A 26,543-nucleotide genomic window follows, 5' to 3' on the forward strand; every position below is an offset into this window, starting at 1 on the left:
TTTTTTTTCGAAAAAAAAAAGTTAATTTTTAGAGGAATGATTTTTTTTCTACTAAAGAAATTTTTTTTTAATTTTTTTCGTTTATACCATTTGAAAGCCTAATTCTTTAGGACTAAATAGAGGTATTACTCATGTCGCTAGGTATTATACAGGGTGAGCTGTGTTAACAAATATAAACCCCTTTTTTTGACCGATTTTTTCAATTTTACTTAATAACTTTTTATTGGCGGTACCTGGGAGATTCAAATTTTCAGCATTTTAAAAGCTTTCTAAAACTTAATTTTTGGCATAATTTGCAACCGTCTACGTAGAGCAGTTTTTGCTCTACACTTATGTTTGTCTTTGACGCCTACGAACACCATTTTTTTCCTGAAACAACCGGAAACTATCTAGCTGTAATTCATTAAAACCCGTTTTTCTTTAAATACTACCGTTTTTTCGCAAAACGCGGTTATTTACGCCAAACCCCAAAAAATAAGCCGCTACAACGAAGCAGTCTTACCATCAACACACCGGTAGGAGCCCTCATGGTGCAATAAGTAAGTGGTCCAGCAGCCAATGTAAAAGTATAGGGACAAGGTCTGTGTCAACAAGCCTATGATCGCGTCTCCATGGCAACGGTCCACAACTGATGTTAATCTGTTTCTAAGGCTTCGTACTATTTTTCCACGTACAAATCATAAGGTAAAAACCTTTTTTTATACCTTAAAACATCGTCTGAAAATGGTCGATTTTGACGTCTACGCGCGATTTTAATGGCGGTTTTGACAACATTGCGTCAACGTGAATGAATCGGATTGTACTTGCTTCTTAATTTCATTGATAAAATGCTTGAAATAGCTCAGAACTTCCTGAAATTAATATGGAATTATTCAAGAGACTCTGGAGAATCCGAATATATGCCTATCTTTTACCAAATCGTCTTCTTTTAGCTGTGATAGTTCGGCAAAGTTTTGAAGTTTTAGAACAAGGTCTGTGTCAACAAGCCTATGGTCGCGTCTCCATGGCAACGAAAATGGCAATGTTCGCCGAAAAAAGACCCTTTTTAAAATCAAAATGTAACTACTAAAACCAATTGGAATCGGTCCAAAATTGATGTTAATCTGTTCCTAAGGTTTTGTACTATTTTTCCATGTACAAAGCATAAGGTAAAAACCTTTTTTTATACCTTAAAACATCGTCTGAAAATGGTCAATTTTGACGTCTACGCGCGATTTTAATGACGACTTTGAATGGCGGTTTTGACAACATGGCGTCAACGTGAATGAATCGGATTGTACTTGCTTCTTAATTTCATTGATAAAATGCTTGAAATAGCTCAGAACTTCCTGAAATTGGTACGGAATTAGTCAAGAGACTCTGGAGAATCCGAATATATGCATATCTTTTACCAAATCGTCTTCTTTTAGCCGTGATAATTCGGCAAAGTTTTGAAGTTTTAGAATTTACCGTGTATTATTATAATATTGGTGCGATACAGTGGTCTATACAAGGTATTTTCTTAGACAAACATTCCAACACAGTGGGTCCTAATGATATTAAAAAAAATCTAATCGGGACTTAATATGTATTATTATTTTATGTGGAATTTTTTTTCTAACTTTTTTGTTACTTGCCCGATTTGAATGAAATTTGATATCTGGGGTTTATTTAGGAAATAGTTATTGATTTTTAACAAACTTTTGAAATATTGAGTTTTAATGTCACGTGGCTATCAAAAAATTTTTCCTACGCGTAGCGTCTACTTGGTACATCTATTACCACTATTATCTAAGATCTGGTGACCATAAACGTATCATACCGCATTTCTATCCTACCGACTGCACCAGTAATAAATAATTTTATTCGAAATAATTATTTGGCTATTTATTAACTGCCATCTTTATTTGTACAGAATCAAAGAGTATGTTCTTAACATTTTATACCTGTTATGTTAAGGTGTGGTGTCTATAGAAGTGTCATACCGAATCTCTATCCTACCGACTGCGCCAATAATAACCAATATTTAATTTTATTTAAAATAGTTCTTTGACTATCAATTCGAGTTTTTAAGTTTTCATTACTATAGTAACCAGAAATGAAAGTAGAAGTGGAACTTCTTGGTCCATCCAGGGATATTCTCTTACAATACTGGTGAATCTGAGCTATCAAGGTTACTGCCCAAGTGTCCTTTTTTTTTAAGTCCTTGGTCCAAATACAGAGAACTTTATTCCATCCAGGCCTTCCTAAAGGTTCCAGGAAATTAAAAAATTCTTGGAAAAAGACTCCTAGTGTTTGAACTTCCTGGAAGTAATTTTTTATTTCTTCCAGGCATTTAGAGCCAGTGCTAGTACTTTCAGGAAGTTCAAGGGTAATTTTCAACTGCCTGGAAGTAATTCTTTATTTCTAAACCATTCCAAGTTTCTCCAGGATGCTCAGAGTTCATTTTTCAACTGCCTAGACGTAACTCGTTATTTCGTCTACAAATTTTTCTTGAGTAAACTGTTACAGATAAACCGCATGAACAACGACTATTGCGAACTAAAAAAGTAGATGCAGACAAAACGCATGGATAGTCAATATTATTTTCATTTTAAAATAAATAAGCATTAGTGTAATTTATTAAACGTAATAAATTACACTAATGAAATTAGTGTAATTTATTACGTTAATATAAGTAGTTTTCATTTATTGAATAAATGAAAACATAATCAGGCGAAGATAGACAGAATATGCTAAAATATGGGATGCTCTGGTACCCAATAGATTGATGATGGTTGGGAATTTTCAAACAAATAATGAGGGAAAGAATCGTATATACACTCTAAAAAACATAAAGTTGCAAACTCACGTTGCTTTAGTTAAAATTACCCTTAACTGAGTTTAGCATCCACTCGAGCTTTGGATCTCTACAAATTAAATGGTCTACGTTTATCCAAAATTAACAGAAAAAACCTTTTAAGCGAAAAACTTTGATGCTTTACTGTACTTTTATTTGGGCAGGGTAAACCACGTCGGCATATGTATAAAACAAATTAGTGCGAGAGAAAGTTCGGTCTTTTAGGAATGTTTTGCCGATATTAGGGATTCGGAACGTCATGAATTGAATTTTAAGGGGCTCAGCGAAATTAGAAACGTCTAATTAAAGTCTCGGCTTTTATTTTCGTTTGTGCTTGAAGAAGGAATAATGGGGAAAACGTACTGAATAATTAAATTAAATATTTGATGTTTCTTGAGTGTTCATTAATTAAATGATTCATTCATAAGATTCATAGATGTGCCATAGTGCATCCCAATCCTACTGATTGCACCATTAATAAGCAATATTTAATTTTAATTAGAAATAGTTCGTTGATTATCAAATGGCTGCGATTTTTATTCCTTCAGAATTAAAGAGTATGATCGGATTAATTTAAATTACAAATAAATCAATAAAATATGTGAGTTACAAATTTTTCGGCCCGGTTCTTACTTGACCTTAATATTTGTCATTTTGGTAATAAAACCTGTGCAAAAATATTAATTTCCTTTTTCTTTGTAGATTTAATCGTCATTAAATAATTTTATAATTAATTGAAAAAAAAACGTTGATATGATCAAAGGCGAGTACTTTCCTTATGATCTTTGTAAGAAAAAGAGAGGTTTGTATAGAATGTTTTAAATAAATGAATTTTAGCCCCAGTGAAAAAGAATTCTCATAAAGTAACCATAAAAAAATGAAGATAGTTGCTAAAATAAAGAAACGTTGTAAGGGAAAGATTGGTTTTCAGCAAAAATTGACTAATTTATGCAACTGACCCCTCGAACTTTCGACACTCTTTACATATGAAATCAGTAAACTCATATAAAATACATAAAAAGGGCCTTAATTAAATTCGAAATACATCCAGCAGTATTTACGTTACATCACGATGAAACTCGAATTTGATTTTATTCTCGATGACAAAAATACATACGTAATTTCCGTTGCTCGATATTACAAAACGAAAATTCATGAAGCCCTATATTATTTAAAAGATGTTTTCGAGCGTTTTTATTAAATTAATGTGTGTGCGTGTGTTTTTTTTACAATTTATAATTTAAAGGGTGTTTACTTCCTCTAGGGGCTGTCGAGGGACTTAATGTAGGTCATAATCACGTACTTTACGTGCGAATACCTAATGGTAAACGTGATCTTTTTTTTGTATTGTTTGTTCTTGTATTAAAAAATCACCTTTATTTTCCTAAGTTTCCTATAACGTGGCTGCTATATTATTATTTACTTACTGCTATTTATGTCGATTTAAATGTCGCGCCAATGTTTTGACCTAAACGAGCCCCCTAGCGGCGAGAGCTTTTACCACTATTCCGGAACATTCGTTTACTTTCTACGTTTGTCCACAGATGTCGTGGTCAAACAAGGAGAGCTGATATTCGTCGCTATGTTATTTTTCTATATATTTCTTTATGTATGAGATTAATTTTGTATTTCTTTTATAAAAATTGCTATAGTGAAACTGTAATAAGGATTTTCTCGATAAAAAAAAAACAATTTAAACAACATACATTTATTGGAAAATTTATTACACTTAATACAGTTATGTAGCCTATTTTGTATTGTATTTTTCTCATAAAGCGTTTTTTTCTCCCTTAAAATGTAACACATACTTAGTTCCTTTACACTTATACTAGGCAACATGCAAGAAGATTATCGAGAGGCCTGCTTATTCGGTAAAAATATTTTACATTTTGTCATATTCTTATACATTATTTTATACAGATGATTTAAATTAAAAAATTACATACTAAAATTATAAAACTACATACAAATGTCAAAAAAAAGCAAATTAAAGTCTTATTTGGGTTAACTAGATCTGGTTACTTCTTATTGAGATCATAATATTAAAAAAAGAACGATTTCTTACTAATTAAGTTTAATTAATAAAGCATCATACATTATTAATGTAATTTGTCCAAGTTCGTATGCATTATAGCTGTCCCTGAAGTAATTTCTCTTATGCTGTACATCTCTCTGAAAAATTAAAAAATAAATTATTATTAAGCAGTATTACGTAGTAATTTATACAATCTACGATAGACTCATCCTCGTTTTCCAAAATAGTGCAGAATAAATTAGCGATTATCTTAATAGTAACTGTACGAGTGTTGATGTTATGGAACACGGAATAAAGCGATTATATCCGTACTATTAAATGCTCAAATCTAGAATTAAAGAGCGAATCCTTAAATTTATTTTTGTTTTGAATTTAGTTGACCTAAATATGCGCATAAATAAATATCTCGATAAAGTGTTTTGATATAGGAAATTTATTAAAGGTCCAGATCAACAAGATTTCGTACAATTGCATACAATGGAACAAAATTTTTTATTATAACATGCTCATACATCAAGCATTCATAGACTTTCATCATAGAATTAACGAAAATATGTAAAATAATGCTAAATATCAAACTCCTCGATAAGGCGACATAATATAAAGATATTCACTCTGGAAGATATGTTTAAATAAATGGATTAAAAACTAAGTTCAACTATGCTAAAGCAAATAAGAGGTTACGTTCAGGTAGCTGAAAAATGAATTTTTAAGTTCCTGGAAAAACCAGGCTTCAACTGCCTGGAAGAAATAAGATATTACATCCAGGCAGTTGAAAAATAAATTTTCGATGGTTGATTATGTTCATATCGTCGCCTTGCATACAAAGGGGCGTAACTCATAATTTAGAATTTTTAATACTCATAATTAAACAGAATTTTTTTGGATTTCGCCCGGAGGTTGACAAATTTGGTGTTTTCTAGCTGCTCTCAAAAGGGCGTAACTCAATATAATTAATTGCCTAGGTTATGCACGCAAACTGTTTAGGCGTATCTCATCAAGTCATTTTAAAACAGCAGACAAAAAGGCGTATCTTAGATATGGCTAAAAAAAGACTTGTGTAGTCTATGTACTACATATCGTAAAAGAAATGCTTCTGAGAAAATGAAACTAGATGAAAGATACCAATTACACATTAAAAACAATGAAAAAATTAGAAAAATAAAATAAGAAAGTAAAGATAAATCTATTGATGATAATTCCTTTTTAAGTGCAGTGTTTGATTTACAACAAGTCAGAGAGTCTAGCAGCTTACAACTTTACATTATACAATTTGGCATCTAAGGAATGTTTTTGCTATACATGGAGTGAAATTGACAGCAAAAGAGGCTCATCGGAAATATTAACATGTATCTACAAATTTTTGATGCATTACGATGAAAAAGAGGTTAAATCTGCAGATTTATTTGCCAATGGCTGTAGCGGCCAAAATAAAAATTCCATAATCGCTATAATGTTACTATATTTTGTAAGAAGCAGCAAGAACATTAGGCAAATTCGTTTTCGATTTTTTGAGCTCTTTCATGGTCAAACTGAAGGGGACTCAGTCCATAGTGCCATAAGTACTGCCATTTCGCGTTCAGGAAACATATTTGTTCCATCTCAGTTGATTCTGATTTTTAGACTAGCATAGATTTTAAAGGCTTGTCGAAAGATTTAAGAGTTTTAAGCATACGCCAAGATGATGACAGAAACCAAATCAACTGGACAGAATTCTTTGAAATTAAAGTTGAAAAGGAAAGTCCAGATAATATTTTTTTAAGTGTCTCACTGTGATGAACATTATAGAAGCCTCACATTGAAGAGAACAAACATGGATCATTTTTCCCTCGGAGAACTTAACAATGAACGACCAAATATAATATGTCTAAAATATCAGGGCCTAATTTCTTTGTGCAGTGGAGAAACTCCTGTAATTCGATTTCAGAAGCATGTGTCATTTTACAGCTCCCTTCCACATGAATAAGTCCCTATTTTTATGTTATAAACAGCTTAGTTTTTTTGTTTTGGTTTATTATGAAATATTTTTTATGTTAAAAAATTAACAAAAATGTTTACTTATTCTTATAAAGCTGATAGTGTTAAGGGCGTTAAGGGACCTACGTTTTTTTTTTGCGATAAGAATTTTTTTTTAAGGCCAGGCCAGGATTTCCACTTTTCTTTTCTTTGAAGTACTAGGTTAATTTGAAATTTAATAAATGTTTAATTTTTCGAATAAAAGTTTGATTACCATGAGTTGTTGTTATTTTGCAAAGGGCGTAACTGTTTTAAGACAATTCGATTACAGCACACAAAAAGGCGTATCTCAATCTTTTTTTGATTTTTGGAAAAACTGGAAAACTTATCTTAAATTTCATAATAGCAAATTGTTCTAATTATAGATGCCCACATGAGCACAAAATTTAAGCCGCAAATTCCAAACCGTTTTCTCACAGCGAGAGTTCGTCTTGAGCCAACATCTTAAAATGCTTTTCCTGTAAAATACAAATATTTCAGATACGCCCCTATGTGTGCAAGGCGATGATATGTTTGAAAAATTAATTATTTAGTTCCTGGGAAAACTAGGAATAGCTTCAACTGCCTGGAAGAAATAAGATATTACGTCCAGGCAGTTGAAAAATAAATTTTCGATAGTTGATTATGTTCAGGTGGTTGAAAATTTAATTTTTAAGTTCCTGGCAAAACTAGGAATAGCTTCAACTGCTTGAAAACAATAAGAAGCTATGTCAAAATAGTTAAAACGTAAATTTTCAACTGTCTGAATGAAATATAGAATTACGTCATTACATTAGGAATGACTTACTTCAACTGCCTGGAAGAAATAAGATATTACGTCCAACCAGTTGAAAAATAAATTTTCAATGGTTGATTATGTGCAGGTGGTTGAAAAATTAATTTTTAAATTCCTGGATAAATTAGGAATAGCTTCAACTGCTTGGAAATAATAAGAAGTTACGTCCAAACAATTGAAACGTAAACTTTCAATTGCCTGGGGGAAATATAAAATTACGTCATTTCATTAGGGATGGCTTAGATCAACTGCCTGGAAGAAATAAGACGTCCAGACAGTTAAAAAATAGATTTTCGATGGTTGATTATGTTCGGGTGGTTGAAAAATTAATTTTTAAGTTCCTGAAAAAACTAGGAATGGCTTCAACTGCTTAAATAAATAAGAACTTACGTCAAAATAGTTGAAGCCTAAACTTTCAACTGCCTGGAGGAAATATGGAATTACGTTATTTCATCAGGAATGGCTTACTTCAACTGCCTGGAAAGAATAAGATATTACGTCCAGGCAATTGAAAAATTAATTTTTCATAATTGAATATGTTCAGGTGGTTTAAAAATTAATTTTTAAGTTCCTGGAAAAATTATGAATGGCTTCAACAGCTTGAGAAGAATAAGAAGTTACGTCCAAACAATTGAAACATAAACTTTCAACTGCCTGAAGGAAATATGGAATTACGTTATTATATTAGGAATGGCTTACTTCAACTCCCTAAAAGAAATAACATATTACGTCCAGGCTGTTGAAAAATAAATTTTCAATGGTTGATATTGTTCAAGTGGTTGAAAAATTAATTTTTAAGTTCCTGGATAAACTAGAAATGTCTTCAACTACTTGAAAAAATTGAATAGTTACGTCCAAACAGTTGAAACGTAAACTTTCAACTGCCTGAAGGAAATATGGAATTACATTATTATGTTAGGAATGGCTTACTTCAACTGCCTGGAAGAAATGAAGTATTACGTCCAGGCAGTTGTAAAATAAATTTTCGATGGTTGATTATGTTCATATGTTTGAAAAATTAATTATTAAGTTCCTGGAAAAACTAGGAATGGCTTCAACTGCTTGGAAACGATAAGAATTTATGTTAAAACAGTCGAAACGTAAATTTTCAACTGCCTGAGGGAAAAATGGAACTACGTTATTACATTAGGAATGGCTTCCTTTAAAAATTCAGAGATTAGAGGGACACAAAGTCAATGGTCTCAAAAGATGTTTATTTTTTTAAAAATGATTACACGTGTTTCGCCCTAAGGCATCGTCAGATCTAAAAGAAAATAGAAAACAACCCTAGTACAAAAACAACAATGCATAGACACAAATTACAATATAGAGATTTGACTTACCGGTAAAGCTATTGGATTAACACCACAAACAAATTTGTAGCGGGGCAAATTTATAGCGGGGGTGTACTTACGTACTCGCCGTATGTCCACCCTCTAACCTTTGACATCGCAGGCTATCCGTCAACATCCCTCACTATTTCTTTACAGTTATAGGACAAAAAGTTGACAAAATGCCTCGGGCGTCACTCTAAGTAATTAATCCAATAGCTTTACAGGTATTATGTCCAGGCAGTTGAAAAATAAATGTTTAATGGTTGATTATGTTCAGGTGGTTAAAAAATTAATTTTTAAATTCCTTGATAAACTAGGAATGGCTTCAACTGTTTGAAAAGAATAAGAAGTTATTCCTAAACAGTTAAAATGTAATTTTTCAACTGCGTGAAGAAAATATAGAATTACGTTATTACATTAGGAATGGCTTACTTCAACTGCCTGGAAGAAATAAAGTATTACGTCCAGGCAGTTGAAAATAAATTCTCGATAGTTGAATATGTTCAAGTGATTGAAAACTGGGAACAACTGCTTGAAAAAAAATTAATGGTTACGTTTACACAGTTAAAACATAAACTTTCAACTCGAAAAATTCATCCTAAAGATGCTGGTCATACACTTTTATAAAACACGAAATCTACAGCATCACAAATAAATATATTTATTCAATAAAATATATTTGTGATGCTGTAAATTTCATGTTTTTACCTTAAAAGTTTTTCCCTGAAGAAAATATAGAATTACGTTATTACATTAGGAGTGGCTTCCTTCAACTGCCTGGAAGAAATAAGATATTACGTCCAGGCAATTGAAACATAAATTTTTAAGTAATTATTTGAAACATCGTGGAAACATTATCACCCAATTTAAACTGGATATTCTACTCTTGGATGTTTAATGCTGCCATAAATAAGCTAAAATTTAATACACTCCTGGAATTAACACTATAATAGTCCATTTATCTTTTGTTTATTAAAACAAAGGTTTTTAAAGCATTTTTTTTAATTTAAAAATTGCGAATAATGAATGCCGAAGATTTATGAAAAAATTGGAGATTTTATTTTTTTACGACTCTATTTGAAAAACTGTAATAAAATAAATTTCACATTCTCTGTTTTTCAAAATGGCGTTGTCATATTTTCGAATCGACGTTTCGTAATTTTTAATCTGATTCTGGATTATTCCTTACAGATATTAGGATCCTCTTATGTATCGCACTTTATCGAAAAATGTATTTTTCTTATAAATGTATTACAGAGAGACAAAAAATATATTTTTACAATAAAAAACACTTTTTTACAATGGAAAATTGACACGAATCACTTTAAGAATATTTTTCTTTTTCGACATAAATTAATGTAATTCCCCAGGACTAAGAAGCTAAAATTGGTTCCTAAATAAGTTTAATAAAACCTAAAAAAATGCAAAAATATTAAAAACAAATAATCCAAAATCAATATTCTCCTTAAAAAAAAAAATAAAGAATTTACTTATTAACTAAATATATTTAAATCTTTTAAATATTTTCATTTCCAAATCCCGGAAAATCGGATGAGTGGAATTATATCAGTAAAACGTACTTGCGATCTGTCTTAATTAATTCCTTGGCCTCTTAATTATTTCCTAACAATCTTGTGTCTCTTTAATTTTTATTAATTAAAATAAAATAGGCCAAAGTGGAACAAAGAGCATAGAATTAATAATGAAACAAACGAAATGTATTTTATTATAAGTTCTACTGGAGGTTTTTATTAATTAAAATCCGAATTATGATTTCACGACTCTCGACCCCAACCAGTTTGTATAATAATGTTTACTGCAACACAAATGTATTTATTTATAGGGGTTTATTCAATGTTTTAGTTAATATAATATCCTAGAACGTCTATTTTTACCGCAATTTTCAAACCATAATAAATAAAGAGTCTAAAAGAAGAAGATAGTTATGTCGTCAGTATATTTTTTAAACGGTTTTTATTTATATCGTTAACAGATAGGGTGGTTTAAATAAACTTTTCTTTAGCTCAACTTTTTTTCTATTATACTTCAATCCCTCTGTTTTTGTCTCTATTGTTAGTGCCTATCGCTGATTCACGTCCTATAGATAAATATTAATTTATCCTCTTCTTTCACTGGTTAACAATTAGGTCATTCAGCTTAGCACTAACGATGTTTTCGTGTTCTTTTTTTTTAATTTAAATTGATATTTAATTATAGGCCTTAAAATACAGATATAAGTGAAAACGTTTAATAGCATAATAATAAATTAAAGACAACAAAAAAAATACCTACGATGAATTTAATTTCATTAAAAAAAAACTCGATTAATTTTTGTTCAAAGTTCAATAAATATTGATTACATTAAAAAATCGAGCAAAACAAAAATTGCAATCGAAGCAAATTAAAATGGAAATGTCCGTTTGAACAATTACGATGAAAATTTTTCGTAACGGAAAATTTCCATCAGGGAGAAACGTTCCGATGAAAAAGCAATAAATTAATATGCCAACTCGCCGTGGAGTAAAAATGACACCCCGCATATTTTTAACTAGTGCAACGTTAAATTTATCAAACGTTCCAGAATTGCACGTGTCAAAAATCCGTTGAAATTTATTATTTAGAGATTTCAGAGCATATTCTCGTTTGTCCACATGTTGATTGTTGCAAATAAAGTCTATGTATTTGGTAAATATTGATGTGGTATTAAATCATTCGTTGGTCACTTTCCTGCATTAGCTCGCATTGATGGGCATTATCAAAGGCTTCAATGAAGTGTTGTAATACTAATAGAGTTCCAATAGTAGATAGTTACTCAGTATGATAGGGAGAAAAAAAGAGCGGAATAAGAGTTGTTCTTACTAGATTAAAAATTTGCTGAGCTAACGCACTTTTGAAAAAGCTAAATTTTTTTATAATTTTTCATTGAGTAAATAAATATTATTTGTTCAGTGATTTTTTTTAATTTTTCATTTTGGTATATTTATTAACCGTATATGGTCAAGGTATATTTATTAAAATGTAGAATATACGTATATCATATACGATTCTGTTTCCAAAAGGGAGAAAATTTCGGCAATTAAAAAAATTGACACGGGATTTACAAACTTGATTACTACACCTCAAATATTTGATGAAATTTTTATAAAAAATCACTGTTTTACGTCCATATTATCCAATCTAATAACGCTGTTTTTATATTAAATATTTATGTATAAAATTACATCAAATTTAAATATACAGTGTTAATAAATTAAATACTGAATATATATTTTCTGCAAAAATATTGTTTTTCATTAACACAACCCTTACCCCCCCCCACCCACCCCAAACATTTCCCCAGTAAGAAATTCTTTTGAAAAATCACTGTTTTTCATCCATAATCTAATAGCACTGTTTTTGTATTAAATATTTATTAATGTACATTTATATATAATTATACAAAATTTAAATAAACAAACTGTGTTACTAGATTAAATATTAACGATAAAACCAGTTGTTATTTATGCATATTTTTTTGGATAACAACGATTTTTGAAGACAATTTTTTACTGGTAAGTTGTGTGGGGTGGGTGGGGGGGTAAGGGTATGGTTAAGGAAAAAACGTTTTTTTTTGCAGAAAATAATTAAGAAAAAAAATGCTTTTTATAAAAATTATATGTAATAAAAAAATCTATAGTTTTTGTATCTATACTTTTCTCACATAACCTTAAGGTTTTTGAATAAAATGTGAAAAAACCCTATTTTATTTCTCGAAAGCAAGGCCTATCGCTAAGTTTCTAAGTTACCGCTAGGTTTAGCCAAGTTGTGAACTTTTAACATTTTTTGGTCCTTCGAACCGGATTTTTGTTTTCAAAATATGCAATTTTTTAGTAGTTTTTTGACATTATTTTCACTTTTCAGTGGGATATTTATTTCAAATTTTCAATTTTCTAACTTGCAGTTTTAACTATTTTAATTGAGATAGATTGGTAAATATTAAATATATATTTTCTGCAAAAACATTGTTTTTCATTAACACAACCTTTACCCCCCCCCACCCACCCCAAACTTAGTTAGAACTTACCCAGTAAGAAAATCTTTTGAAAAATCACCGTTTTTCATCCGTAATCCAATAGCACTGTTTTTGTATTAAATATTTATTAATGTACATATATATAATTATACCAAATTTAAATAAACAAACTGTGTTACTAGATTAAATATTAACGATGAAACCAGTTGTTATTTATGCATATTTTTTTGGATAACAACGATTTTTGAAGACAATTTCTTACTGGTAAGTTGTGTGGGGTGGGTGGGGGGATAAGGGTAGTGTTAAGGAAAAACGTTTTTTTTTGCAGAAAATAATTGAGAAAAAAATGCCTTATATATTATTATATGTGATAAAAAATCTATAGTTTTTATGTCTATACTTTTCTCACATAACCTTAAGGTTTTTGAATAAAATGTGAAAAACACTAATTTATTTCCAAGTTTTCAAATTATCGCTAAGTTTAGCCATTTTTTGGTCCTTCGAACCGGATTTTTATTCTCAAAATATGCAATTTTTTGACATTATTTACACCTTTCAGCGGGATATTTATTAAAAATTTTTAATTTTCTAACTTGCAGTTTTAATTGATATAAGTTGGTACATGTTTGAAGTATTTGTTTAGAGTTTTCATATAAAGCTGCTCCACTTATTACTCAATAATTTCATATAATAAGCTTTTCTATGGTTGAAAAATTTTCCGAGATAGAGCCCATTTAGTCAGCTAAGATTTTAACGCAGCCTGATGAGTTGCATTTAGATTTAGAACACTCATAAGCACTTTTGACTATAACTCAAGAACTACTTAAGATATCTTCATAATTCTTTCATAGGAGCATAATGGGAGTGCTGAGGATGAATTCGAGAATAAAAACGTCCTTTTAGCTTAAAGGTTCGCTGAGCCAAACAAGCAGTTTTGGCAGGGCCAATTTCTTTTCAATTTATCGTTGTTTCGTTACATACTACACATTTCTTTATAATAAACAACTGTTTTGACTGTAATTAGGTTAACTGTATGGAAAAAACGTATTTCGCAATGTAACTACTGCTACATATTTTAAATTAATTTTGATTCGCGTTATCCGTAGATCTCTTCGGTTTAAAGAGAGATGATGGACTTCAATGAAATCTTCTATATATTGCCATCTTTGTTGGTAATAGTAAGTTGCTTTTTCACATCATTTTTATGACATAAATAGATAATCCCATTTGTTTGCTGTCCGTACGTCAGCTTCCCTCTACTTCCATTTCAAAAAAAAATCAAACAAGAAGACGTGGAGCAAAAATTCTGCTTAAAAAAATTTTTTGGGCCTTAACAGCGTAACAACAATTTTTAAACCCCATGTACTAGGTACCAAAGCCCTTAGCAATATTTAGTAAGGAAGATATATTAAATATCTTTTTAGTCACGTTAATTTAATGCTTTAGTTTACATCGCAGTGTTGTGGCCGAGTATTATAATTGAGATCAATTAAGTGATAAAGAGAGTGATTTTATTTTTTGATTTATGGCTGAATATTATTCTTTACAATTTGTTCCCAACAGTTTTTGAGAAAATGAGAAAAATCTTTTCAGAGGTTTTTCTCAATTTTCTGGAAAACTAGTAGACTTATGAATTATTTTCCTATTGCATCTGATGCACATTGATATTCTAAACAACCTTTGTATTAACAATTATTTTTCTATTTAATAGTTTTTCAAAAAAAAATAAGAATTAATGTTACGAACATTTTCCAATGATACCCCTCACGATTTTTTGCAAATGACTTTTTTTGGAAAAATTTCGCTATAACTTGTTTTTGGCACATTTCTCAAAAATGTCTTATGAAACTTTTTTAAGGCTTTTTAGGCAATTTATAAATTTCCAAAAAAAAAAATTAAAAAAAAATTTTTTGAGTGAAAAATTTGTCTAAATTTTCAAAAATCCTCGATAACTATTTAATTTTTCGATTTACGGCTAAATATTATTCTTTATAATTTCTTCTGTTTTTGACTGTTATTTCAATGCTAAAAGAAAATTTGTGATATTCCCAATAGTTTTTGAGAAAACGAAGAAAATCTTTTTAGAGGTTTTTCTCAATTTTCTGAAAAACTAATAGACTTACAAATTATTTTTCTAATAAATCTGATACGCATTGGCATTCTAAATAACTTTAATTTAAAGAATTTTTTTCTTTAATAATTAGTTTTCCAGAAAACAAATTAGAATCAAAATTACGAACATTTTCCTAAGATATTATTTTTAATACTTTTTTTGGGCAAATTTGACTCTAACATTTTTTTGCTACATTTCTCAAAAATGTTTTATAAGACTTTTTTAATCCTTTTTAAACAATTTATAAATATACAAAAAAAAATAATTAAAAAAAAATTTAATTTTTCACCCAAAAATTTATCAAATTTTTCAAAAATCCTCCATAACTCTCTTATTTTTCGATTTACTGTTAAATATCATTCTTTATGATTTATTCTGTTTTTGACAAAGAGTTCAATGCTAAAAGAGAATCTGTCATATTCCCACTAGTTTTTAAAAAAATGAGGGAACAAAAGAGTGATTCAAGGTGTCCTTTTTAGTGAGTTAAACGCTTTGAAAACTGCTTAATGAATGCAACTGTTCCTCAATATTCTACTCAATTAACACCTACTTCACTGGTTTCTTAAAGCTTCACAGATCCTTGGGTCGATTTACGATGTAAAGACAACAAAGGCACGGTATTGCCATTTTGTCCATTGGCGTTCACCATAAATACCGCAGCACCACTTTCACCGGTTTGATAGTTGCTCCATCTGGTGTTCTGTCTGGTGAGGTTCCTTTGGAAACTTCGTTTGATCGCTTGATGGACATCGTGGTTGGCGAAACAGAAGAGAACTGCACAACAAAAACCCTGAAAAAAAAAAGAAATTTCTTCTCAGTATATTCGCTTATAATAAATGTGATGTATAATGTTCGATAATAATAAATGTGATGAAGCTTCTCCAGTCAATTGTTCACTTAAAGGTCCTTTTTTTTGTTGCTCTAAGGGTTCAGTCTGGTTTTGATAGGGTAATATTTCCGCAACTTGGATTAAATTGCGGCCAAAAAGGAGGCCGATTGTAGTCGAAAATAGCGAGATTACTACGTCAAAATAGCCCGGCCTTGATTTACTCAACGAACATTTTATTCGGGGCTATAGGATGATGAACCTTTTACCTCGGTATTGAATTACTCAAGAAAAAACGCGGTAGTTAGTAAAATGGGTTAAGGCTAAAAGGTTAACGAAAGTTTGCATAAATTTATTGACGTGATATTTTTAATTCAAATGGCTTCATTTATTTAATTTTCGTACCGTAATGCTGTTCTGCGTTTTTCGCCACTAATGAATGTTTGAAAATTCCCTGTCTCAATCCATTTGATTATTAACTAATGAATACTTATGCTACTAAGCAATTGGCCTTTATTAGAAATTTTATGTTCCTTTTTTAAATAGTGCCAGAGATTCCCTAATAGTATCAGACCTGGTGACTAAGAAGGCCAATCTATTAAGTGCATTAAAATTAAATTTGTGCTTCAGGTCTGTGCCCTATTAAAACAATTCATGAAGGGCATTTCTGGTAGCATATAAAGAATCTTTATAAACAAATCGACTCATATGATTACATACGATCAGGCTTCATGGTCAACACAATTAACTTTTGTTGCGTCAAACAAACTTTTCCTACCCCATTAAGCGACTATTTCAATAAAACTTCGTGCGTTTACTAAATAATTTACAGTTTGCCAATCGATACGTCAGTGTTCAGGGAAAAATGGACGAAGGGTCCAATAACATGACAGTCATCCCGAGATATAAAAAATTGCCGTTTCAAGGGTCTTAAGGAAAGTATCCTATAGACCCTGAAAAATTGATTTTGGGCGGATATAAGATGGTGGGACAAACACGCATATGTGTATTTTTTTGTGAAACCTATGAAGGTTTTTGAATATTTATTTAAATAGGTTTAAGGTGAAGTCCACTCTAGTGGGTCAGTTTGTCTAAACCGAACTAATCTTAGCCAAAGATTTTAATTTTAATTCAGATGCTCCTTGAGTAACATACGACAGTGAAATAAACGTGTATTTGTAATTAATATAATAAAATTTAGAAGAGGGAAGTGCCTGTGTTGTTCAAAGGACAATACAAATTAATCAAACCAAATGTATTCAAAGCAATTTATTTTTAAAAGCTTAGAAGAGCGCTTTCGGCGTATGAGCCATCATCAGTGCTTATTGTCAGTTAAGTTCAGAAGTTTTCCATGGTGGGAACGCGTTTGATAGGATCAACATTATTCTAAGGAACATAGGACATTTAAAAACACTTAAGACTATACAGAACACTAAGGGTGCACATTAGTGTCATTTATGTTTTGTTTACATTTTATTGTATTGATGGGGTATTGATGGTTAACATACAAAAAAACTATAGATTTTTAACACTTATAAATTTCTTAAAAAGCATTTTTTTCTCAGACAATTATTTTTTGCAAAAAAATAGTTTTTTTATCAATACTACCCTTACCCCCCCACCCACCCCACACAACTTACCAGTAAAAAATTTTTTTCAAAATTCATTATTTTTCAGTATAATAAGCATACATAACAGCTGGTTTCCTCGTTGATATTTAATTGTATAACACAGTTTATTTATTTCAATTTGATATAATTACATATATGTTTATTAATAAATATTTAATATAAAAACAGTGCTATAAGATTGAATAGTATTAACGAAAAAAGGTGATTTTTCAAAAGAATTTCTTACTGGGCAAGGGTTTGGGGTGGGTGGGGGGTTAAGGGTTGTGTTGATGAAAAACAATGTTTTTGCAGAAAATTTATATTTATTAGATAATTTAGTAACTGTTTATTTAAATTTGAAATAATTTTTTATGTTATACAAAATTAAAGGTTATGTGAGAAAAGTATGGATAAAAGATTATACATTATTTTTTTACCTTTAATTTTCCTAAAAGGCATTTTTTCTTAGGAAATTATTTTCTGCAAAAAAAAACATTTTTCATTAACCATACCTTACCCTCCCACCCACCCCACACAACTTACCAGTTAAAAATTGTTTTCAAAAATCATTATTTTTCAAGATAATAAGCATGAATGACAGCTGGTTTCCTCGTTGATATTTAATTGAATAACACAATTTATTCATTTAAATATAATATAATTACATATTTGTTTATTAATAAATATTTAATATAAAAACAGTGCTATTATATTGGACAGTATGAACAAAAAATGGTGATTTTTCAAAAAAAATTTTTTACTGGGCAAATGTTTGGGGTGGTTGGGGGGGTAAGGGTTGTTTTGATGAAAAACAATGTTTGTGTAGAAAATTTATATTGATAAGATAATTTAGTAATACTGTTTATTTAAATTTGATATAATTTTATTTTTATAAGAATTTTTTTTTTCAGGCAATTAGTTTCTGCAAAAAAACGTTTTTTATTTAATCTACCCTTACCTCCCCACTCACCCCACACAACTTACCAGTAAGAAATTGTTTTCAAAAATAACAATAATAATAATAATAATAATAATCTTTATTTAGCAAATTGCTACATATAAAATACAAAGAGGTTAAAACGACAAAAATTAAATATAAAAAACAAAACATGGGCCTAATAATACAATTTTAAAATATGTACTCTTAATAATCGTTTAAAACTATTTATATTATTACAGATTTTTAAGTCATTGGGCAATTTATTAAATTCGAGCAAACCTTTATAGAGCACGGAATTAAGCATTTGAACGGTGTTACACTTATGAGATAAAATAAAATCAGTACAATTCCTAGTATTATAATTATGGACATCACGAAATAGCACTAACTTATCACATATATAATTAGGTAAAAGCCTTTCTTCAACTTAAATATTAATACATTAACATTAAACATAATTAGTTGATGGACGGTCAACATATTTAAGACATTTAACATTATTTTAATAGGAGTATAGCGGTTACATCTCAATATTGTTCTCATTGCCCTATTTTAAATTTTTTCCAATTGAGAGATTTTATATTGCGGTAAATTATATAAAAGAGTTGAACAAAATTGTAAATGAGGAAGAGCTATAGCATTAAATAACGTTATTTTTATATTCAATGATAAGTTTTGTCCCACCCTATTAATGAACCCTACCTTTTTAGCAAACTTTCTCATGATATAATCCGCATGAGCCTGTAAAATTAAGTTCGAGTCTAAAATTACTCTGAGATATTTAATTTGATCCTCGTAAACTAATTTCTGTTCATCCACACAAACACTTACACTTTCAATGACAATAGAAGATGTCTTCGACCGTCTACCAAATATACAAAATTTTGATTTTGTGGTATTTAAGCTTAACTTATTGTTACAAAGCCAGTCAAACAAATTGCCAAGTTCAATGTTCATGTCGCAAACCATTTGCTATAGATTTTGACCAACTATATAGAGCATAGTATCATCAGCAAATAAAATAATATTTGATTTTTGAGCCACCCTAACCATATCATTAATGTAAAATAAAAACAATAATGGACCCAGAACAGTACCTTGGGGCACACCGACATCGACATTTACAGTTTCAGACATAGCATTATTAAACTTCACACAAATAAGACTTTAACCACTTTAAAACGTTCAGCTTAATTCCTATGTGCTCTAATTTACCCAACAATATATCTCTATCAATAGTTCCAAATGCCCTTTTAAAATCCAAAAACACAGCCAACACATAATTACCTGAGTCAATTGCTTTTAAAAAATTATCACAGATATTAAGTACAGATTCACATGAATCATATTCACGAAAGCCAGATTGGTTAGGAACTATAATTTGGCTGCTATCACAGTGCAGTAATTATTCTTTTACACATACTTCTAAGACGTTTTCATATATAGGAACAGTATTGATAGGACGAAACCCATTAGACAATTTGGTATTTGGCACCTTTGGGACAGGAATAACTGTTGATATCTTCCAGGACTCCGGAAAGATGCCATTTGAATTGAACGCCATGAAAATCATTGTATTTCAAAATAATAAGCATGAATACCAGCTGGTTTCCTCGTTGATACTTAATTGAATAACACAGTTTATTTATTTAAATTTAATATAATTACATATATGTTTATTAATAAATATTTAATATAAAAACAGTGCTATTAGATTGGATACTATAAACAAAAAATGGTGATTTTTCAAAAGAAATTGTTACTGGACAAATGTTTGGGGTGGGTGGGGGGGTAAGGGTTTGTTGATGAAAAACAATGTTTTTATAGAAAATTTATATTTATTAGATAATTTAGTTATACTATTTATTTAATATTGATATAATTTTATATGTTATAAATTACGAAAGGTTATGTGAGAAAAGTATAGATATAAAAATTATTTTTTCATCTATAATTTTCCTAAAAAGCATTTTTTTTCAGGCATTTATTTTCTGCAAAAAACTGTTTTTCACTTAACCTTACCCCTACCCCCCCACCCACCCCACACAACTTACCAGTAAGAAATTGTTTTCAAAAATCATTGTATTTCAAAATAATAAGCATGAATAACAGCTGGTTTCCTCTTTGATACTTAATTGATTAACACAGTTTATTTATTTAAATTTAATATAAAAACAGTGCTATTATATTGGACAGTATGAACGAAAAACGGTGATTTTTCAAAAGAATTTTTTACTAATTAAATATTTGGGGTGGGTGGGAGGGTAAGGGTTGTGTTGATGAAAAACAATGTTTTTGTAGAAAATTTATATTTATTAGATAATTTAGTTATACTATTTATTTAATATTGATATAATTTTATATGTTATAAATTACGAAAGGTTATGTGAGAAAAGTATAGATATAAAAATTATTTTTTCATCTATAATTTTCCTAAAAAGCATTTTTTCTCAGACAATTATTTTCTGCAAAAAAAAAAACATTTTTTATTAACTATACCCTTACCCCCCCACCCACCCCACACAACTTACCAGTAAAAAATTGTTTTCAAAAATCATTGTTTTTCAAAAAAATATGCATAAATAAAAGCTGGTTTCCTTGTTGATATTTAATTAAATAACACAGTTTATCTATTTAAATTTAATATAATTACATATATGTTTATAAATAAATATTTAATATAAAAACAGTGCTATTGGATTAGGGGGACGAAATTTATTGGGACGAAAAATGGTGATTTTTCAAAAGATTTTCTTACTGGGCAAATGTTTGGGGTGGGTGGGGAGGTAAGGGTTGTGTTGATAAAAAACACAGTTTTTGCAGAAAATATATATTTAATATTTAATTTAGTAACACTGTTAATTTAAATTTGATTTAATTTTATATATAAATATTTAGTATAAAAACAGCTTTATGAGATTCGATAATATAGACAAAAAACAGTGGTTTTTCAGAAAAATTTCATCAAATATTTGATAAGTATACCAAAAATTTACTAAAAAATCGTTTAATAAATATATATTTAACTATAATGAATATGATGACGTATTGCTTGGGTTCTAGTCTAAAGCCAAGGCGATTGGGGTAAAGAATAATTAACTTTTCTTTATGATTCGAATTTATTTCGTATGCAAATCCCTATTTAAGTATGTTATTAATTAAAGACTTAGGAGGAAACTTCCTTGGATACATACTCGCTTTCACTTCATTGCTTTATAATCATATCCTGGCATTCTATAAGGGAAAGTCTGACACATCATACATTCTTGGTAGAGATTTTTTAAGGAAAATTTAATGTGGAACAAGTAGAGGGTAATAAATTACACAGAGTTGATCAGTTTGTTTTAAATTCATATGATATATGGGATATTATGGAAATATTGAGGAAAGTTGAATTTATTGAGTTCCAAAAGGATTTGATATTGCAACAATTAAGGTTTTTATCGACCGGCACCATGCTTATATAATATACTTTTAAACGTACGAGTAAAAACCGGAATTAAATCCTTTGGCTATAAAACGGTTTTTTTCCCTGGAATTAACACTAATTTAATATATTTAGCGAAAATTAAATCAAACGGAAAAATTAAATTTACCGAGTGTAAACGGGAGCTTTAAAATATATCGGGCTTTAAAGGATTTATTAAGTAGGGTCAATTTTTTTGGGCATGACCAATTTTTGGGTCACTTTATAAATGAAAAAATAAATCTCCTATATAAAATACTTAATACGATTTTGGTACACAATAAGTATCAAGATAATACTCATACAATACAGTATCTTAAATTATATAAATAAATCTTGCTGGAGAGAAAATGTTTGTGTGCAAAACGAATTTTATTTTAGCACAAATGTCGACGTTTTGGTCTTTATTCAGTCCATCTTCAGGACTAAAAATGACACATTTTAAATTGCTAAAAAATAAATATGTTATCGTCCTTAACCTCACTTTTTAGTTCTCCTTTTATCTCCCTTAATATTGCTTAGTTCGAAAAATTGTAAAAGTTAAAAAAGTGTTATTTATTTGTTTTCTATAAACGGAAATAACCGTTGCTTTAATTAAGCTTATACAGCGTGAAATATTTATTGATTATGTTAGTATAATTTTTATAAAAGTAATTTCTAATAGAAAATTGAAAAATAAACATATTTTATTCTTGGTAATTTTTCGATAAAATCAACATTTAAAAAGTTATCGTCCTTAACCTCACTTTTTTGTTTTTCTTATAACTCCCTTAATATCGCTTATTTCGAAAAATTGTAAAAGTTAAAAAAGTTTCTTCTATTTATTTTCTTTAAAATGCAATAACAATTGCTTTAATAAAGCTTATATGGCGTGAGATATTTAGTGATTATGGTAGTATAATTTTTATAAAAGTAATTTCTAATAGAAAATTGAAAAATAAACATATTTTGTTTTTGGTAATTTTTCGATAAAATCAATATTTAAAAAGTTATCGTCCCTAACCTCACTTTTTTGTTTTTCTTATAACTCCCTTAATATCGCTTATTTCGAAAAATTGTAAAAGTTCAAAAAGTTTCATTTATTAATTTTCTATAAGAGAAAGTTACCTTTGCTTCATTTAAGCTTATACAACATGATATATTAAGTGATTAATTGGTTTAATTCGAAAATTTTTTAAAAAAGTTTCATTTATTTATTAGCCATCAGTTTTTACTGAAATCACCATAATGTGTTTCAAATTTTATATTAGTCGTAATTTTCGATAATAAAGTGTTTATGGAAATTTTGGAAAAATATCAAATTTTGGCTAAAAATCTTTTTTTTTTTTTTAATATTAATTTTTATGGCGAATTTTCGATTAATTCCAGGCATTTGAGATCATATTTTAAGGTTTTTAAAGTAATTTTTCATACATTCCAGGCATTTGATTTATTTTCCATGTTCTATATATTCTTGAGTTTCTGCACATTTTGTAAGATGAATAAAAAAAAAATATTAAAAAATAAAAAATTAATGAATCTAAAAAAGAACAAAAAAAATAAGAGCGCAACAATTTTTCTGCAAAAAAAAGGTGAAACTGTACTTATATAAGAATAAAGATAATTATTTTTTAAATAAATAGGATAAAAATGTTGAAAATCATAAATCCAAAAATTCTAAATATCGTCAAACTAAAAAAAAATAAAAAAAAATAAAAAAATATGAAAAATTAATTTTATGGTTTGTGTAAAATTTAAAAATTCAGGAATAAGAAACAAAAAAAAGGAAATAATTTTTAAATTACAGTTGAGGCCCATTTTTGGAAAAAAACATTGAGTACTTCCAGATAATTAAAATAAGAATGTGGAAATTTTTAAATTTATGTAATAAAAGAACTTAAATACACAAAAAAAAAATCCGAAAGCTTCGAATTTATGATAAAAGAATCCTAAAAATTCCAATTTTATGATTTTCATAAATTTCTAAATTCCAGAAAAAATAATGTTTGTTACTTAATAACAATAAATAATGTTTTATTGCCAAGCCATTGAAGCCAATTTTTAGGGAAAAATAATATTCAATTTTAACTAAAAATTGTTTTTTTTTTATTTACAGTTTATTTATTCCAGGCATTTGACGTCACATTCATTCTTCTCTAGACATTCTATATATTTCATAATTTTTCATTTTATTCTTCTTGAACTACATACCATTTCCAGCTAGTACCCCATAAGGGTGCGTGGAAATATAAAACTGAAGCAGAACCTATACGGACCAGAAACTTTCTTCATTAATTATCAGCTCGATAATTAATAAAACTTCAGTAGATTCTCAAATTTCCATAGTACCTTTCTTTTATTTTTTAGGCCTTTTTCGACTGTGCTTACGTAAAACCTTACACTCCTCAAACACTCATTAAACTAATATTCTGTTGTCGTTACCTGGTATGGAATGATAATGACGCTGGTGTAAACGTAAGCATGATACATGGGATGTTCAGTGTCAGGCCTAACAGGGATCAAGATAAATTGCAATCCAAACAGAGGAGTAAGAATTAGGGCAGCCCTAACCGCCCTTCTTATTCCAATTGGTGCCGGATTCGGTGAGTTTGGATGCATGATTGTCAGTATTACTCGCAGAATGTTTATAAGGAAAACTAGAACAAAAAACACGGATGAATTAAATAGCTTTTACTCGCAAAATACTTACTCATGGATAGCGTCAAGGTGAAGACTATTGGAACGCTAATGAACCAAGATCCGAAGGTTTTTTCATGTAGCCAGCAGCTGAAACAACAAAAAAGGAATTAATTTAATTCCTTGAACGTCAGGGTTTAATTAAAATCGAGCGGGCGGTTTTGGGGTAAAACAGAGCGAAACCGTTTTAACAAAATCAAATTATGATTGATATCAGAAGAAAATTTATATGGCGTACAAATTGTCTAATTTAAGAAAAACAGTAATTAATGGGCCTTTTATAATTAAAATACAAAGCGATTTGGAAAGCGAATTTTCCAATTAATTCTCTACATCACATATTTAGTGGGTAACATGTTAACGTTATATGCCTAATTTTCCCTTAATGAACATTCAAAATACCTCCTATCATCCTATTGTCAATTTCAAAGTTCCTCAGGAAATTGACATAAGAGTTTCTATTTTATGTACATAGATGGCGCTGGCTAACACGTCTGAAGTTAGCAGCGTAGCTTTAACGCCATTTAACTTCACATCATTTGTAATGCAGCGTTTTAATTACTAATGTTTTTCATTAATGCGACTCATATTAATATGGCTCATTCATTAATACGACTAATTTCCCCTTAATGAACACATAAAATATAGTTTTCTATTATCAATTTAAAAGTTCCTTAGGAAATTTGCATAAACCTTTTCTCTCAAATACACAGGTGGCGCTGGCTAACACGTCTGAAGTTAGCAGTGTAGCTTTTACGCCATTAACTTCACATCATTTGTAATGTAGTGTTTTAATTATTAATGTTTTTTATTAATGAAGTTCATTCAATATATGCCTAATTTCTCCCTCCAATCATCCTCTAAGATAAAGTTTTCTATAATTTTATTAAAAGTTCCTTAGGAAATTTATATTAGAGTTTCCCTTTTACGTACATAGATGGCACTGCCTAACTCGTCTGAAGTTAACAACGTAGTAGCTTTTACACGATTTGTGCAGTAATGTTTATAATTAATTCGATTCATTCCATTTCTCTTACTCCAATTTGAGAAGAATTTTAGTGTAATTGACTTTAGTATTAATTTATTACGACTTTATTTCTTTTGAGTTGTTTAAGATTTGATTGATAGGATGTGATTTAGATTATTAATGATTTAATTAAAGAAAAAGGAGACTTAGTTGCATGGAAATGTTATTTTATTTACCTTGATTGTAACTTAATATAAGAGTATTTCCTTAGGTACTGGACATTTTAAATACAGCGTGATCTAGAAAGTGCATTACTTATTTAAGGGTGAAAGACCCTTAGGAGGATAAATTAAATCAGTGAACGCAGACGATTCTGTTTTTTTATTACTTTTAAAGATTGAATTAATTTACAGTAAATACAAAGTAAATTATTAAAAAACAAACATGATCAGAAATCAATAAACAATACTGCTATTTTAAGTGATGTAAATCAAGCCAAATCCCTTTCAGCATTACTAGGTATTACTACGTAATATCTAATGGATTGCCCGTTTGATATTTTAAACGCATCACTGCATAAACGAAGCAATTTTCTCTTTTACAATAAATCCATTTAATTTACAAGCCCTGCACGTAAAATCGATTGAATTGTGTTGTGAACTAGTGTTTCAATTACTACCTAGGCAACAGTTGGGTAATTACTGTTATTACTCTCCTGTATAATTTATTCTTTTAATTTACACAAATCATTAGTTAACAAAAGCTTTACATAAATTGATAAAAAAATTATTTTAATCTTTGCTACAAATTGAATAAATTATAATTTTCATGTTTTACAATGATACAGTTATAAAATGAAATAACCCTATACACAACCACAATTTTCTATTATCAACTTTAAAGTTCCTTATGAAATTTGCATTAGAGCCTCTGTCTTACGTACATAGATGGCGCT

The 26,543-nt window shown here is 29.2% G+C and overlaps 1 protein-coding gene across 4 annotated transcripts in view; it reads right to left on the reverse strand.

Moving 5' to 3' along the window:
• Nucleotides 1-4,510: 4,510 nt before the first annotated feature.
• Nucleotides 4,511-26,543, reverse strand: part of LOC126745662 (calcitonin receptor-like) — a 112,645-nt gene continuing 90,612 nt past the window's right edge. For all 4 annotated transcript variants that reach the window (XM_050453608.1, XM_050453607.1, XM_050453609.1 and 1 more), the window contains exons 7-10: nt 24,635-24,711; nt 24,367-24,581; nt 15,654-15,893; nt 4,511-4,990 (exon numbers count right to left, since the gene is read on the reverse strand). In XM_050453608.1, coding sequence (XP_050309565.1) covers nt 15,666-15,893; nt 24,367-24,581; nt 24,635-24,711 — 520 coding nt within the window. In that variant the 3' untranslated portion in view covers nt 4,511-4,990; nt 15,654-15,665. The remainder of the gene's footprint in view (nt 4,991-15,653; nt 15,894-24,366; nt 24,582-24,634; nt 24,712-26,543) is intronic.

Source organism: Anthonomus grandis, chromosome 16 (assembly GCF_022605725.1).
Source record: "Anthonomus grandis grandis chromosome 16, icAntGran1.3, whole genome shotgun sequence".
Lineage (NCBI taxonomy): Eukaryota > Metazoa > Arthropoda > Insecta > Coleoptera > Curculionidae > Anthonomus > Anthonomus grandis.